This window comes from Pristiophorus japonicus, chromosome 7 (assembly GCF_044704955.1).
Source record: "Pristiophorus japonicus isolate sPriJap1 chromosome 7, sPriJap1.hap1, whole genome shotgun sequence".
Lineage (NCBI taxonomy): Eukaryota > Metazoa > Chordata > Chondrichthyes > Pristiophoridae > Pristiophorus > Pristiophorus japonicus.
In genome coordinates, this window is record NC_091983.1 from 124,803,403 (window position 1) to 124,816,836 (window position 13,434).

At 47.7% G+C, this 13,434-nt stretch overlaps 1 protein-coding gene across 1 annotated transcript; it reads right to left on the reverse strand.

Annotated features, from left to right (window-relative positions):
• Window positions 1-3,236: 3,236 nt before the first annotated feature.
• LOC139266850 (gap junction Cx32.7 protein-like) lies at window positions 3,237-4,310 on the reverse strand. The gene has a single exon (XM_070884458.1). The coding sequence runs from the start codon at window positions 4,308-4,310 to the stop codon at window positions 3,405-3,407; it is 906 nt and encodes a 301-aa protein (XP_070740559.1). The 3' UTR covers window positions 3,237-3,404.
• Window positions 4,311-13,434: the final 9,124 nt, after the last annotated feature.

Consider the following 13,434-nt stretch of genomic DNA (forward strand, 5'->3'; position numbering starts at 1 on the left):
GTATTTTTGGAAGGTTATTTGTGTCTTCCTTAGTGAAGACAGAACCAAAGTATTTGTTAATTGGTCTGCCCTTTATTTGATCCCCATTATAAATTCACCTGATTCTGACTGCAAGGGACCTACATTTGTCTTCACGAATCTATCCTTGTCCTTTTCCATAACTACCTTAAATCTAACTGAATTATGGTCACTAGCACGTAAATGCTCTTCCACTGATATCCCTTCCACCTGCCCAGCTTCATTCCCTAAAACTAAATCTAGAACCACCCCCTCCCATGTTGGGCTTGCTACATGCCGGTTATAAAAGTTCTCCTGAATGCATTTTCGGAATTCTGCACCCTCTATACCCTTCACACTAATTTTATCCCAGTTAATATTAGGGTAGTTCAAATCCCCTTCTATTACTGCCCTATAGTTTTAGCACTTCTCAGAAATTTGCCTATCTTTTTGAACTTCTATCTCCCTCTCACTGTTTGGGGGTCTATAATACACACCCAGCAGTGTGATCGCCCCTTTCCTGTTCATCAGTTCGACTCATATGGTCTCGTTTGATGATCCTTCTTACATATCATCCCTCCTCAAAACTGTAATAGTTTATTTAATCAATACCACGACGCCTCCCCCCACCCCCCCCGCACCACCCCCCCCCCCCCCGGACACGTGACTTACCCCACACAATACCTTACAAGTGATTTATAATTCCGGATGAGTGTGTCACATAACATTGTGGAAATCAATAACTGACTTAATTGATATTTTTTTGTCCATTGGCGTTAAATCTTTACTATCTACTTTACGGACCTGTAAAACCTGTGCTATGAAATGTAAACGGTCATTACTACCACTCAATTACACTTTAACACCAAAATGGTCATTACTCATATGGCATCAGAGATATATATATATATATATATATAAATTCTGCCAATGCGCAGAATGGATTGGTTTTTATTAGGGAATATTTTTAATCCAATGTTACTGTGATGGAAGTAGAGCATTGTAAAGTGTCAAATGGGAAAAAATTATATTTTATATCAGTATTATATGACTTTAATTTCACAGAGTAATTTGAATTATAGACTGGCTTTGGACCTATTGTATCTTTAAAAAAAAGTAACTTTGCTTGTTGCTGAATATTTTATGAGTGAAAAATTTAATAAAAGTCTGGTTTAATCCAATAAAGACTATAAAATGTATTGTAACACCTAATTTAATCCTCGTCATATGACCTATGTTTAATGCTATGGAGAAGATTTGGGTCTCAAATTTGAGTTTTGACGTATTCCATTCTCAATATTCATATATGTTCCGGTTTCCTGGATGTTTTGCTTAAGTTTGCCCTACTCTGATTTTCTAGCCAATGGTTTTATTTATCAGGCAGTTGGATACATATCTGTGGGTCAAAGTTATTTTGCAGATACAAATATTTCTCTATCTCATCTCTAGGGGAACACAGTGATAGAATGCAGATAGAGTTTAGATGTTTCTGTCTATTGTTGACATACAAGTGGTATGAAAAGTGGTGTTTTGTTACTGTGGGAGCCTCCAGTAAACCAGAGTTGGGGCCAATCTAGATAAAATGAAAATAATGGCCTACTTCAAATAAATTGTATAATCAGAGAAAACTGTGAGATTCAATATAGTTGCCCTTTGATAGGCTTTGAGAAGGTACTGGGGTAATTTGCTGCCCTCTACATATTACAGGCTGATAAGGGATCATTTTTCAAGTATTTACAATATTGATTGCGAAGAAAATATACATTTTTATTCTATGACCGGGAACTACTTTGGAGCTGCTCCCGATCCACTGCCATAATTTTGCCAGAAGTGTAGCAGAAAGCCCAGGATTTCGGCCACACTTCTGCCGAAGTTATGGTAACAGAGTGGGAGCAACTCTGAGGAGATTCACCCCCTTTGTAATGTCTTTCACCTCATCCCTTGCATTCTCACTCTCTCACTGTATTTACTCACCTATAACCCTGTTAATATGGGGAGCATTTTCCAGATGGCTTCCTACTTTTTAGTATGACGTAGTTGAATTTCCAAAGGAATTCTCCTGATCATCTGAAGTAACTTTGGCAGAAGATCTATGGAAACTGTTTATGCTATTTCTCCCGGATTGTCAAGAGTCTTCTGAAGTTATGGCGGGCAATCCCCCATGGAAATTCAATTTCATAGCCTTTTTCTCCATGCTTCATCTATCCAAGTGACCTCCTCTTGCTATATATCCCTGCCTCCAGCCGTGGTTCCTCCAACCCTTGATTACTCTCCAGTTCCCGTTCCCCCTGCTCCACCATCAAAGGCCATTCTTTCAGCCATGATACTCCCGTTCACTGGAACTCTCCCTATAGCTCTCTGCTTCGTCACCTTCCTCTTACTTTCAAAAGTCTTCTTAAAAACCCTTTTCTTTGATCTTGCATTTTGCTTCCTTCCACCCTTAATTGTCTGTTCCTTTTTTCTTCTGTTCACCATTTACATTTCTCCATTCTATGAAGTATACGTAGATGTTTTTTTTTAAATGAGGACTGTTACAGAAATATTAACTCTTGACCAATGTAGTCTTCTTCTGTAGCATTTTCAAAACATAAATAAAAAGACATTTTTAATAAAAATGTAACATTTATTTTTCCTTCATTCCCATTTCCAACATTGAAACATTATTTTAATGAACTTATAGTAGTATCATTAAGTAACATTAATGAACAATGAAAATATTTTCAGGTCATTAAGCTATGATTAAAGCTAGTAATATGAGATGGAATGAAATCTCATGAAAAATCCTGTGATTTTATAACCCACCATGACAAGCATGACTTTGCCTATAACGAATGATTCTTATACATTTCAAGATGCAGCATGACTTCACTGCAAGCATTTGTTTCTGATACATTCAGATGGTAAAAAACAATCTAAAACACAGCTCTGTGATTCATATAAGTTGTCATTGTTACTTGTCCATGTGTTTGGAACAATGCACTGTCAGCTTGGCCAATCAGCAAACAATGTGCCAGTTTTAAAAATGCTCTTGCGCTGGCCACCTCCTATGCACATGTGTGCTGAATGATTTTTGGCAAAATTTCCCGTGACAAATTATTACCATAGCTGTGAGATCTTCAGGGACATCAGAGAAAAATTGTCAGAGTTATCAGCAAGTTATATATTTTGGTTCAGTTCTCTCCTGAAGTCACTCATATAGAAATAATCCCCCCTTGTAGTGGCAGCAGAAACTGCTTTATGATAATTAACTGCACATTATATTATTCGGTTGATGCATCTAATACAAAAATGTAATAATTGTTACCATTGTCTATTCTTATTCCTGTCTTGGGTTCTTGGCAGTTCTTTGGTTACTTATTCTCTAAAATGGAGACAGATTAATCTTTTTTTCCCCGAACATCATACCCTCATTCTTCCTTAGGAGTTTTTACTCGATCATCCTTCTGTTTCTCTTCACACTCTTCAAGCCTACAATTTTTGCTAATCTGAGAATTGGGATCCTGGCTACTGCATTGTTCCGCTGCCTTCGAAAGCTCCAATTTGGACGCTGATGGAGCTAGTTCTGCAGTCAGAACTGATTTATTCGCTGAGTTAAAAACATATCTGGAGCTTTGATGCCGATACTTCTTACGTGTGGAAACAGTTATTTGCTTGAAAACTAGGTAAATTATTTCAAGTAAATTTAGAGCAAGTGACAGACAACTCACAGCCAACATGAAAATAATGAAGATGGTCTTTTCTGTTGGGCGTGAAATAAAGCAATCTACCGTATGTGGACAGGGATATCTGTTACATTCATATCTGGGATCCAAAGAGAATCCAAAGAGAATCCATTGACCCATAATGAAAGCAACTTCAAATATGATTTTACACAAAACATTTAATATGTAGGTGAATAATAGGACCCCTTGTATTTTTACTTTTCCACGATTTACAATGTACTTTGGTGTCTTCTTTATTCTGGACAAAATTTCAGTTTCCTCGTTTGTTCTAGCTGCTTTTCCTTCCACGTGGATTACATGTAAAGCATGCCCAAGATATAGCAAGGTCGGAGTTGAGACAAAAATGATCTGAAGAACCCAAAAACGAATGTGGGAGATGGGAAATGCTTTATCATAGCAGACATTTTCACAACCAGGTTGGCGTGTGTTGCAAACAAAGCCAGACTGTTCATCACCCCAAACCTTCTCTGCTGCAGCTCCAAGTAACAAGATCCTGAACACAAACAAGACAGTGAGCCAGATTTTCCCAATGACTGTAGATTGTGACTGAACTTTATCGAGTAGTCTTCCAAGAAGTGACCAGTCTCCCATTCTTCAAAAAGATTATCTGTCAAATTAAACACACACTGAATTATAAATTTCAATAAATTACCTATGTTATTATTTAAATGAAAATGTTGTACTGTTTCTTATTGTCATGTATCTTACATTATTATATATAACTGTATCCTAACATGCTATACATGACTGTAATAAGATATGACCTGTAACCACCAGCATACCTTACCACCAGGGGTGCACTTGCAAGAGACAGGTATATAAGGACAGGTCTCAGGCAAGTGCAGCATTCCAGAGCTGTGAAATAAAGGTGCAGGTCCAGAGTGCCCTTGACTTCACTACATGCCCCGTGTGAATCTGTACTGAGGGGACAGGACTTTACACTTATAGTACTTGGGGTCAATTTCCGCAAGAATTCTCCCACTCATCTGCCCTAACTTCAGCAGAGAAGCCATGGAAACTCTGGACAAATGGCCTAAATGGAGAACCGGGATAGCCTCGGTGGAAATTCAACTCCCGGAATATTTTCCACACAAATGTAAACACATCCTTCAAAACTTAACACCATTACAATTTATATATAGATTTAATATAATATCTAAAGCAATTTTATAGAGTTAAGAGATAAAGAGGAGAAATTGGCCTCCTTTGTGCCTCCCGTTAGTGCCTCTGGGGGGCAATAATGGGACACTACCGACTCTGCGACCGGGCGCGGTGACAATACCGACGCCGACGAACTTGCTGTGGAGGTTTGTGGTGGCAGTAACGCCTAGCGCCACAATCTCCTGCGCCCCTGAGATCGTGATGACATCCGGCTGTGCAGCGCCCCGGTAGTGCTCGGATGCAAACTTCGGTTTTGCCCACTGCAGTATCGCCGGGAGTCAATATCGGCAGCTGCAGAAGATGTTGTCATGTAGGCCGGCTGCTTGGGGAACGGTACTTAAGGGGATCACCAGTGAGGTAAGTGAAAACAAATTCTGCAGCCCTCTGTGCATTTTTTTTGCCTTTTCTTCTATCGCGATTGATCAGCCCTGCACTCTGTTAGAATGCTTGGGGCTGATCGTAGTGGATCGTGGCTGCCGTCGGTGAGGAGGGACATCGATTTAATACAGAGCTTGCAGCAATGGCCCTTCCCTTTAATGGAAGGAACGAGCCTCAAATCCAGGCAATGTTGCCCTCGACATTAGGCAGCGCTGCTCCGCTACTGCCCCTCTTGCCGGCTTTAGCGCTGCAAGGGAAGTGGTAGTGTTTGATTTAGCACTCCACTTCCCTCCTGGAGCGCTAAACCAGAAGTTCACATTGGCTTCATTTGCGTAGCGCTCAACGATACTTTTGTGCTTCCAAAAAAGTTATTGCCTCTAAACGGGGTGCGATGCAATTTTTAGCACGAAGTTTGACCTTAGGAGAAAATAAATACCATTAATGCACCAAAACAATCAAAAGCTATATTTAAATAGTTATTGTTAAGATAAAACTGCTCCTGATGGTTCTGTGAGGGAGACTTTCAACTGCTGGCCATCTATTTCTCACCTAAGAAATACTGGGAGATCAGGCGAACGTCCACAAAAATTCTACCCCAGCATTGTTTTTGACTGAAAATTGTGTTTGTGCCATGATTTATGCTGTATCAAACTCTCAGCTTTCTTATACTTTGTGCTATTTATATTGAAGCAACATGATATGTTAATTGAAAGAAGCATTTATTAACAGTATTGCATAAGGTAATTTTGCTTCAGTATCTCAGAGCTAATCCCCTCTATTAGCAAAATGAAGTTTACTTTGTTTTAAAATTGTCAGCTGTTTAAAAAACAGGGGTGAAAATGTATTCCTGAGTGATACACAGTGATCAAAGAGTAATTACAATTAAGGGCAAAAGACAGAGGCCTAGAAATTGCCCACTTACTGCCACGCGTGTTCGCCACATCCGGTCAAAAAATGACGGTCACCACTCTGGTGCCCTTCTCTGGTGCAGCATGTGGTGGCCAAAACTTTGGTGAGAGCCTTAGCACTGCCGATAGCAGCGCCCACCCTGGAAATGTAAGTTAAGAGAGGGTGACGTACTTAACGTCACCTCAATGACCTTGGACCTCAGTGCTGAGTTCAGCGCTGGGACCTAAGCTTGCCATGAAAAAACAGTGTTCAGCAGACTGACAGAGATGCTGTCAGCACCTCTTTCAGGTAAGTTTGCATTTCAGCTTTTGGACTGGATTTTAAAAATGTTGGCTTGGCTCAATAGATGTTAAAAGTTTCTAAGTACTGCTGAATGCTTGCAAGGTCCCGGATGGTAAAAGAAGGCCTCTAAGAAGACAGAAAATGCTGGAAATACTCAGCAGGTCAGGCAGCATCCACAGAGAAGAAACAGAGTTCACATCTCAGTTCGAGATGCTGCCTGACCTGCTGAGTATTTTCAGCATGTTATGCTTTTATTTACAGCATCTGCTTGCAGAGGCAAAGGAAGACACAGAAGAGGAACAAGCTGAAGAGGTGCAGCAGAAGAAATGTTGCAACCTAGATAGCTCGTTTCAGGCTGGATAGCATAGAATCGTAGAATCATAGAAGTTTACAGCACGGAAGGAGGCCATTTCGGCCCATCATATCCATGCCGGCCAACAAGAGGCTATCCAGCCTAATCCCACTTTCTAGCTCTAGTTCCATAATCCTGAAGATTAAGGCACTTCAAGTGCTTTCTAAATGTGGTGAGGGTTTCTGCCTCTCCCACCCTTTCAGGCAATGAGTTCTAGACCCCCACAACCCTCTGCATGAAGAAATTTCCCCTCAAATCCCCTCTAAACCTTCTACTAATTACTTTAAATTTATGCCCCCTGGTTGTTGACCCCTCTGCTAAGGGAAATAGGCCTTTTCTATCCACTATATCTAGGTCCCTCATAATTCTATACACCTCAATGAAGTCTCCCCTCAGCCTCCTCTGTTCCAAGGAAAACAAAGCCAGCCTATCTAATCTGTCCTCATAGCTAAGATTCTCCACTCCTGGCAACATCCTTATAAATCTCCTCTGCACCCTCTCCAGTGCAATCACTTCCTTCCTGTAATGCGGTGACCAGAAATGCACGCAGTACTCCAGCTGTGGCCTAACCAGTGTTTTATACAGTTCAAGCATACGTCCCCCTGCTCTTATATTCTATGCCTCGGCTAATAAAGGCAAGTATTCCATATGCCTTCTTAACCACCTTATCTACCTGGCCTGCTACTTTCAGGAATCTGTGGACATGCACTCCAAGGTCCCTTTGTTCATCTACACTTCTCAGTACCCTACCATTTAATGTGTATTCCCTTTCCTTATTAGCACTTCCAAAATACATCACCTCACACGTGTCTGGATTAAATTTCATTTGTCACTGTTCTGCCCACCTGACCAGTTGATTGATATCTTCCTGCAGTCCGCAGCTTTATGCTTCATTATCAACCACACAGACGATTTTAGTATCATTTGCAAACTTCTTGATCATACGTCCTATATTCAAGTCTAGATCATTGATGTATGTCACAAAAAGCAAGGGACCTAGTACTGAACCCTGCGGAACCCCACTGGAAACATCCTTCCAATCGTAAAAACACCCATCAACCATTACCCTTTGCTTCCTGTCTCTGAGCCAATTTTGGATCCAACTTGTCACTTTGCCCTGGATCCGATGGGCTTTTACTTTTGTGACCAGCCTGCCATGTGAGACCTTATCAAAAGCTTTTCTAAAATCCATATACACTACATCATACGCTTTGCCTTCATCGACCCTCCTGGTTACCTCCTCAAAAAAATCTATCAAGTTAGTCAGACACGACCTTTCCCTGAGTAAAGATTTATCCTGAACTTCAGGATTTTTTACAATAATTTTCCCACCACTGAGGTTAGGCTGACTGGCCTCTAGTTACTCAGTCTATCCCTTTCTCCCTTCTTAAATAAAGGTACCACATTAGCAGTCCTCCAGTCCTCTGGCACCACACCTGAGGCTAGAGAGGATCGTCAAAGCCTCTGCTATTTCCTCTTTTGCTTCACTTAACAGCCTGGGATACATTTCATCCGGGCCTGGGGACATCCTCTTTCAAAGTTGCTAATCCCCTTAATACCTCCTCTCTCACTATGTTTATTTCATCTAATATTTCACACTCCTCCTCCTCGATAGTAGTGTCTGCATCGCCCCACTCTTTTGTGAAAACAGACGCAAAATATTCATTAAAAACCATACCCACATCTTCCACCTCCACACACAGATTACCCGGGATGGAATCATACACCTGCGGTACCAGTGACCACAACCCCAAATCCATTTCAACATTTGTCCTACATCTTACCTTCCCTCTGTTACTGACCATCACAATGTCCTCTTGGCCACATTGCTGAAATAATAGCCACCACAAAACAAACTTTCCAGTGCAACTTTATACAACCATCTATCCGATGTGACATCAAGAAATCAACTTATCACCTTTATGCATTTCCTTAGTGACTGACTTCTATGTGTTTTTGTCGATCCTACTGATGTGTTACTGTGCTACCCCTGTGGCTGCTGCACTTCAGAGGGGGAGACTGCAAGTGGCCTTGCGGATCGACCTTGAGGAGTTGGTGGCTGGAAGTGTCAAATCAAGTGACGGTTGTTCTACTTCACCCTCTCCTTCCTCTCCGTCCTCTCCTTCCTCTCCTCTCCTCCCTCTCCTCCCTCTCCGTCCTCTCCGTCTTCTCCGTCCTCTCCGTCCTCTCCTTCCTCTCCTCTCCTCCCTCTCCTCCCTCTCCGTCCTCTCCGTCTTCTCCGTCCTCTCCGTCCTCTCCTTCCTCTCCTCCCTCTCCTTCCTCTCCTTCCTCTCCGTCCTCCTTCCTCTCATTCCCCTCATCCCTCTCATCCCTCTCCTTCTTCTCCTCCCACTCCTCCCTCTCCGTCCTCTCCTTCCTCTCCGTTCTCTCCGTACTCTCCGGCCTCTCCGTCCTCTCCTCCCTCTCCTCCCGCTCCTTCCTCTCCGTCCTTTCCGTCCTCTCCGTCCTCTCCTTCCTCTCCTCCATCTCCTCCCTCTACTCCTCTCCTTCCTCTCCGTCCTCTCTGTCCTCTCCTTTCTCTCATTCCTCTCCTCCCTCTCCTTCCTCTCCTACCTCTCCTCCCTCTCTGTCCTCTCCTCCCGCTCCTCCCTCTCTTCCCTCTCCGTACTCTCCGTACTCTCTTTCCTCTCCTCCCTCTCCGTCCTCTCCGTCCTCTCCGTCCTCTCCTTCCTCTCCTTCCTCTCCTCCTGTCCTTTCTCTCCATGCTCTCCTTTCTCTCATTCCTCTCCTCCCTCTCCGTCCTCTCCGTCCTCTCCTTTCGCTCATTCCTCTCCTCCCTCTCCGTCCGCTCCTTTCGCTCATTCCTCTCCTCCCGCTCCTCCCTCTCCGTACTCGCCGTCCTCTCCATCCTCTCCTCCCTCTCTTCCCTCTCCGTCCCCTCCGTCCTCTCCGTCCTCTCCTCCCTCTCCATCCTCTCCTCCCTCTCCATCCGCTCCGTCCTCTCCTCTCTCTCCTCCCTCTCCTTCCTCTCCGTCCTCTCCGTCCTCTCCTCTCTCTCCTCCCTCTCCGTCCTCTCCTTTCGCTCATTCCTCTCCTCCCGCTCCTCCCTCTCCATACTCGCCGTCCTCTCCATCCTCTCCTCCCTCTCTTCCCTCTCCGTCCCCTCCGTCCTCTCCGTCCTCTCCTCCCTCTCCGTCCTCACCTCCCTCTCCTCCCTCTCCATCCGCTCCGTCCTCTCCTCTCTCTCCTCCCTCTCCGTCCTCTCCTTCCTCTCCGTCCTCTCCTCCCTCTCCGTCCTCTCCTCCCTCTCCTCCCTCTCCATCCGCTCCGTCCTCTCCTCTCTCTCCTTCCTCTCCGTCCTCTCCTTCCTCTCTTTCCTCTCCATCACCTCCTCTCCTTCCTCTCCTCCCTCTCCTTCCTCTCCTCCCTCTCCTCCCTCTCCGTCCCCTCCGTCCTCTCCTCCATCTCCTCCCTCTCCGTCCTCTCCTCCCTCTCCTCTCCTTCCTCTCCTTCCTCTCCGCCCTCTCCATCCTCTCTGTCCTCTCCTCCCTCTCCTACTCTCCTTCCTCTCCTCCCTCTCCTCCCTCTCCGTCCTCTCCTTCCTCTCCGTCCTCTCCTTGCTCTCCTCTCCTCCCTCTCCTCCCTCTCCTTCCTCTCCTTCCTCTCCGTTCCCTCCGTCCCCTCCTCCCTCTCCTCCCTCTCCGTCCTCTCCGTCCTCTCCTTTCTCTCATTCCTCTCCTTCCTCTCCTTCCTCTCCTTCCTCTCCGTCCTCTCCTTCCTCTCCTCCCTCTCCGTCCTCTTCTTCCACTCCTCCCTCTCCTCCCTCTCCGTCCACTCCTTCCTCTCCTCCCTCTCCTCCCTCTCCGTCCTCTCCTTCCTCTCCGTCCTCTCCTTCCTCTCCTCCCTCTCCTCCTCTCCGTCCTCTCCTCCCTCTCCTCCCTCCCCGTCCTCTCCGTGCTCTCCTTCCTCACCTCCCTCTCCTCATCTTATTCATCTCCGTCCTCTCCGTCCTCTCCTCCCGCTACTTCCTCTCCTCCCTCTCCTTTCTCTCATTCCTCTCCTCCCTCTCCTTTCTCTCATTCCTCTCCTCCCTCTCCGTCCCCTCCATCCTCTCCGTCCTCTCCTCCCTCTCCTTCCTCTCCTCCCTCTCCGTCCTCTCCTTCCTCTCCGTCCTCTCCTTCCTCTCCATTCTCTCCGTCCTCTCCTCCCTCTCTTCCCTCTCCTTCCTCTCCTCACTCTCCTTCCTCTCCGTCCTCTCCTCTCCTTCCTCTCCTTCCTCTCCTCCCTCTCCGTCCTCTCCTTCCTCTCCGTCCTCTTCTTCCTCTCCTTCCCTCCCTCTCCTCCCTCTCCTTTCTCTCCTTCCTCTCCTCCCTCTCCTACTCACCGTCCCCTCCGTCCTCTCCGTCCTCTCCTCCCGGTCCTTCCTCTGCTCCCTCTCCGTCCTCTCCTTTATCTCATTTCTCTCCTCCCTCTCCTTCCTCTCCTTCCTCTCTGTCCTCTCCTCCCTCTCCTCCCTCTCCATCCCCTCCGTCCTCTCCTCCCTCTCCTACTCTCCTTCCTCTCCTCCCTCTCCTTCCTCTCCTCCCTCTCCTCCCTCTCCTCCCTCTCCTTCCTCTCCTCCCTCTCCGTCCCCTCCATCCTCTCCTCCCTCTCCTCCCTCTCATTCCTCTCCTCCCTCTACTCCCCCTCCTCCCTCTCCGTCCTCTCTTCCCTCTCCTCCCTCTCCGTCCTCTCCTTCCGCTCCTCCCTCTCCTACTCTCCGTCCTCTCCTCCCTCTCCATCCTCTCCTCCCTCTCCTACTCTCCGTCCTCTCCTCCCTCTCATTCCTCTCCTTCCTCTCCTCCCTCTCCTCCCTCTCCGTCCTCTCATTCCTCTCATTCCTCTCCGTCCTCTGATTCCTCTGATCCCTCTCCGTCCTCTCATTCCTCTCATTCCTCTCTGTCCTCTCATTCCTCTCTGTCCTCTCATTCCTCTCCGTCCTCTCCTCCCTCTCCTCCCATCTTCCTCTCCTCCCTCTCCTCCCTCTCCTTTCTCTCCTTCCTCTCCTCCCTCTCCTACTCACCGTCCCCTCCGTCACCTCCTCCCGCTCCTCCCTCCCCGTCCTCTCCTCCCTCTCCTCCCTCTCCGGCCTCTCCTCCCTCTCCGTCCTCTCCATCCTCTCCTCCCTCTCCGTCCTCTCCTTCCTTTCCTTCATCTCCTCCCTCTCCATCCTCTCATTCCTCTCCGTCCTCTCCTTCCTCTCCTTCCTCTCCTCCCTCTCCTCCTCTCCTTCCTCTCCTCCCTCTCCGTCCTCTCCTTTCTCTCATTCCTCTGCTTCCTCTCCTCCTTCTCCGTCCTCTCCGTCCTCTCCTCCCGCTCCTTCCTCTGCTCCCTCTCCGTCCTCTCCTTTATCTCATTTCTCTCCTCCCTCTCCTTCCTCTCCTTCCTCTCTGTCCTCTCCTCCCTCTCCTCCCTCTCCGTCCCCTCCGTCCTCTCCTCCCTCTCCTACTCTCCTTCCTCTCCTCCCTCTCCTTCCTCTCCTCTCCTTCCTCTCCTCCCTCTCCTCCCTCTCATTCCTCTCCTCCCTCTACTCCCCCTCCTCCCTCTCCGTCCTCTCCTTCCGCTCCTCCCTCTCCTACTCTCCGTCCTCTCCTCCCTCTCCATCCTCTCCTCCCTCTCCTACTCTCCGTCCTCTCCTCCCTCTCATTCCTCTCCTTCCTCTCCTCACTCTCCTCCCTCTCCGTCCTCTCATTCCTCTCATTCCTCTCCGTCCTCTGATTCCTCTGATTCCTCTCCTTCCTCTCCTCCCTCTCCGTCCTCTCATTCCTCTCATTCCTCTCATTCCTCTCCGTCCTCTCATTCCTCTCCGTCCTCTCCTCCCTCTCCTCCCACTCTCCCTCTCCTTACTCTCCTCCCGCTCCTCACTCTCCGTACTCTCCTCCCTCTCCTCCCACTCATCCCTCTCCTCCCTCTCCTTCCTCTCCACCCTCTCATTCCTCTCCGTCCTCTCCGTCCTCTCCTCCCGCTCCTCACTCTCCGTACTCTAATCCCTCTCCACCCTCTCCTACCGCTCCTCCCTCTCCTCCCTCTCCTTCCGCTCCGTACTCTCCTCCCTCTCCTCCCTCTCCTTCCGCTCCATCCGCTCCTTCCTCTCCTCCCTTTCCTTCCTCTCCTTCCTCTCCGTCCTCTCCGTCCTCTCCGTCCACTCCGTCCACTCCGTCCTCTCCTCTCTCTCCTCCCTCTCCTTCCTCTCAGTCAGCTCCTTCCTCTCCTCCCTCTCATTCCTCTCCGTCCTCTCCTCCCGCTCCGTACTCTCCATACTATCCTTACTCTCCTCCCGCTCCTCCCTCTCCTCCCGCTCCGTACTCTCCGTCCCCTCCGTCCTCCCCTCCCTCTCCTACTCTCCTTCCTCTCCTCCCTCTCCTTCCTCTCCTCTCCTTCCTCTCCTCCCTCTCCTTCCTCTCCTCCCTCTCCGTCCCATCCATCCTCTCCTCCCTCTCCGTCCTCTCCTCCCTCTCCTCCCTCTCCTCCCTCTCATTCCTCTCCTCCCTCTACTCCCCCTCCTCCCTCTCCTCCCTCTCATTCCTCTCATTTCTCTCCTCCCTCTCCTTCCTCTCCTCCCCCTCCTACTTCTCCGTCCTCTCCTCCATCTCCTACTCTCCGTCCTCTCCGTCCTTTCCTCCCTCTCCTACT

Bases quoted from the DNA above. Each gene is read 5' to 3' on its own strand.
- LOC139266850 (XM_070884458.1), bottom strand. From the start codon at position 4,310: ATGGGAGACTGGTCACTTCTTGGAAGACTACTCGATAAAGTTCAGTCA.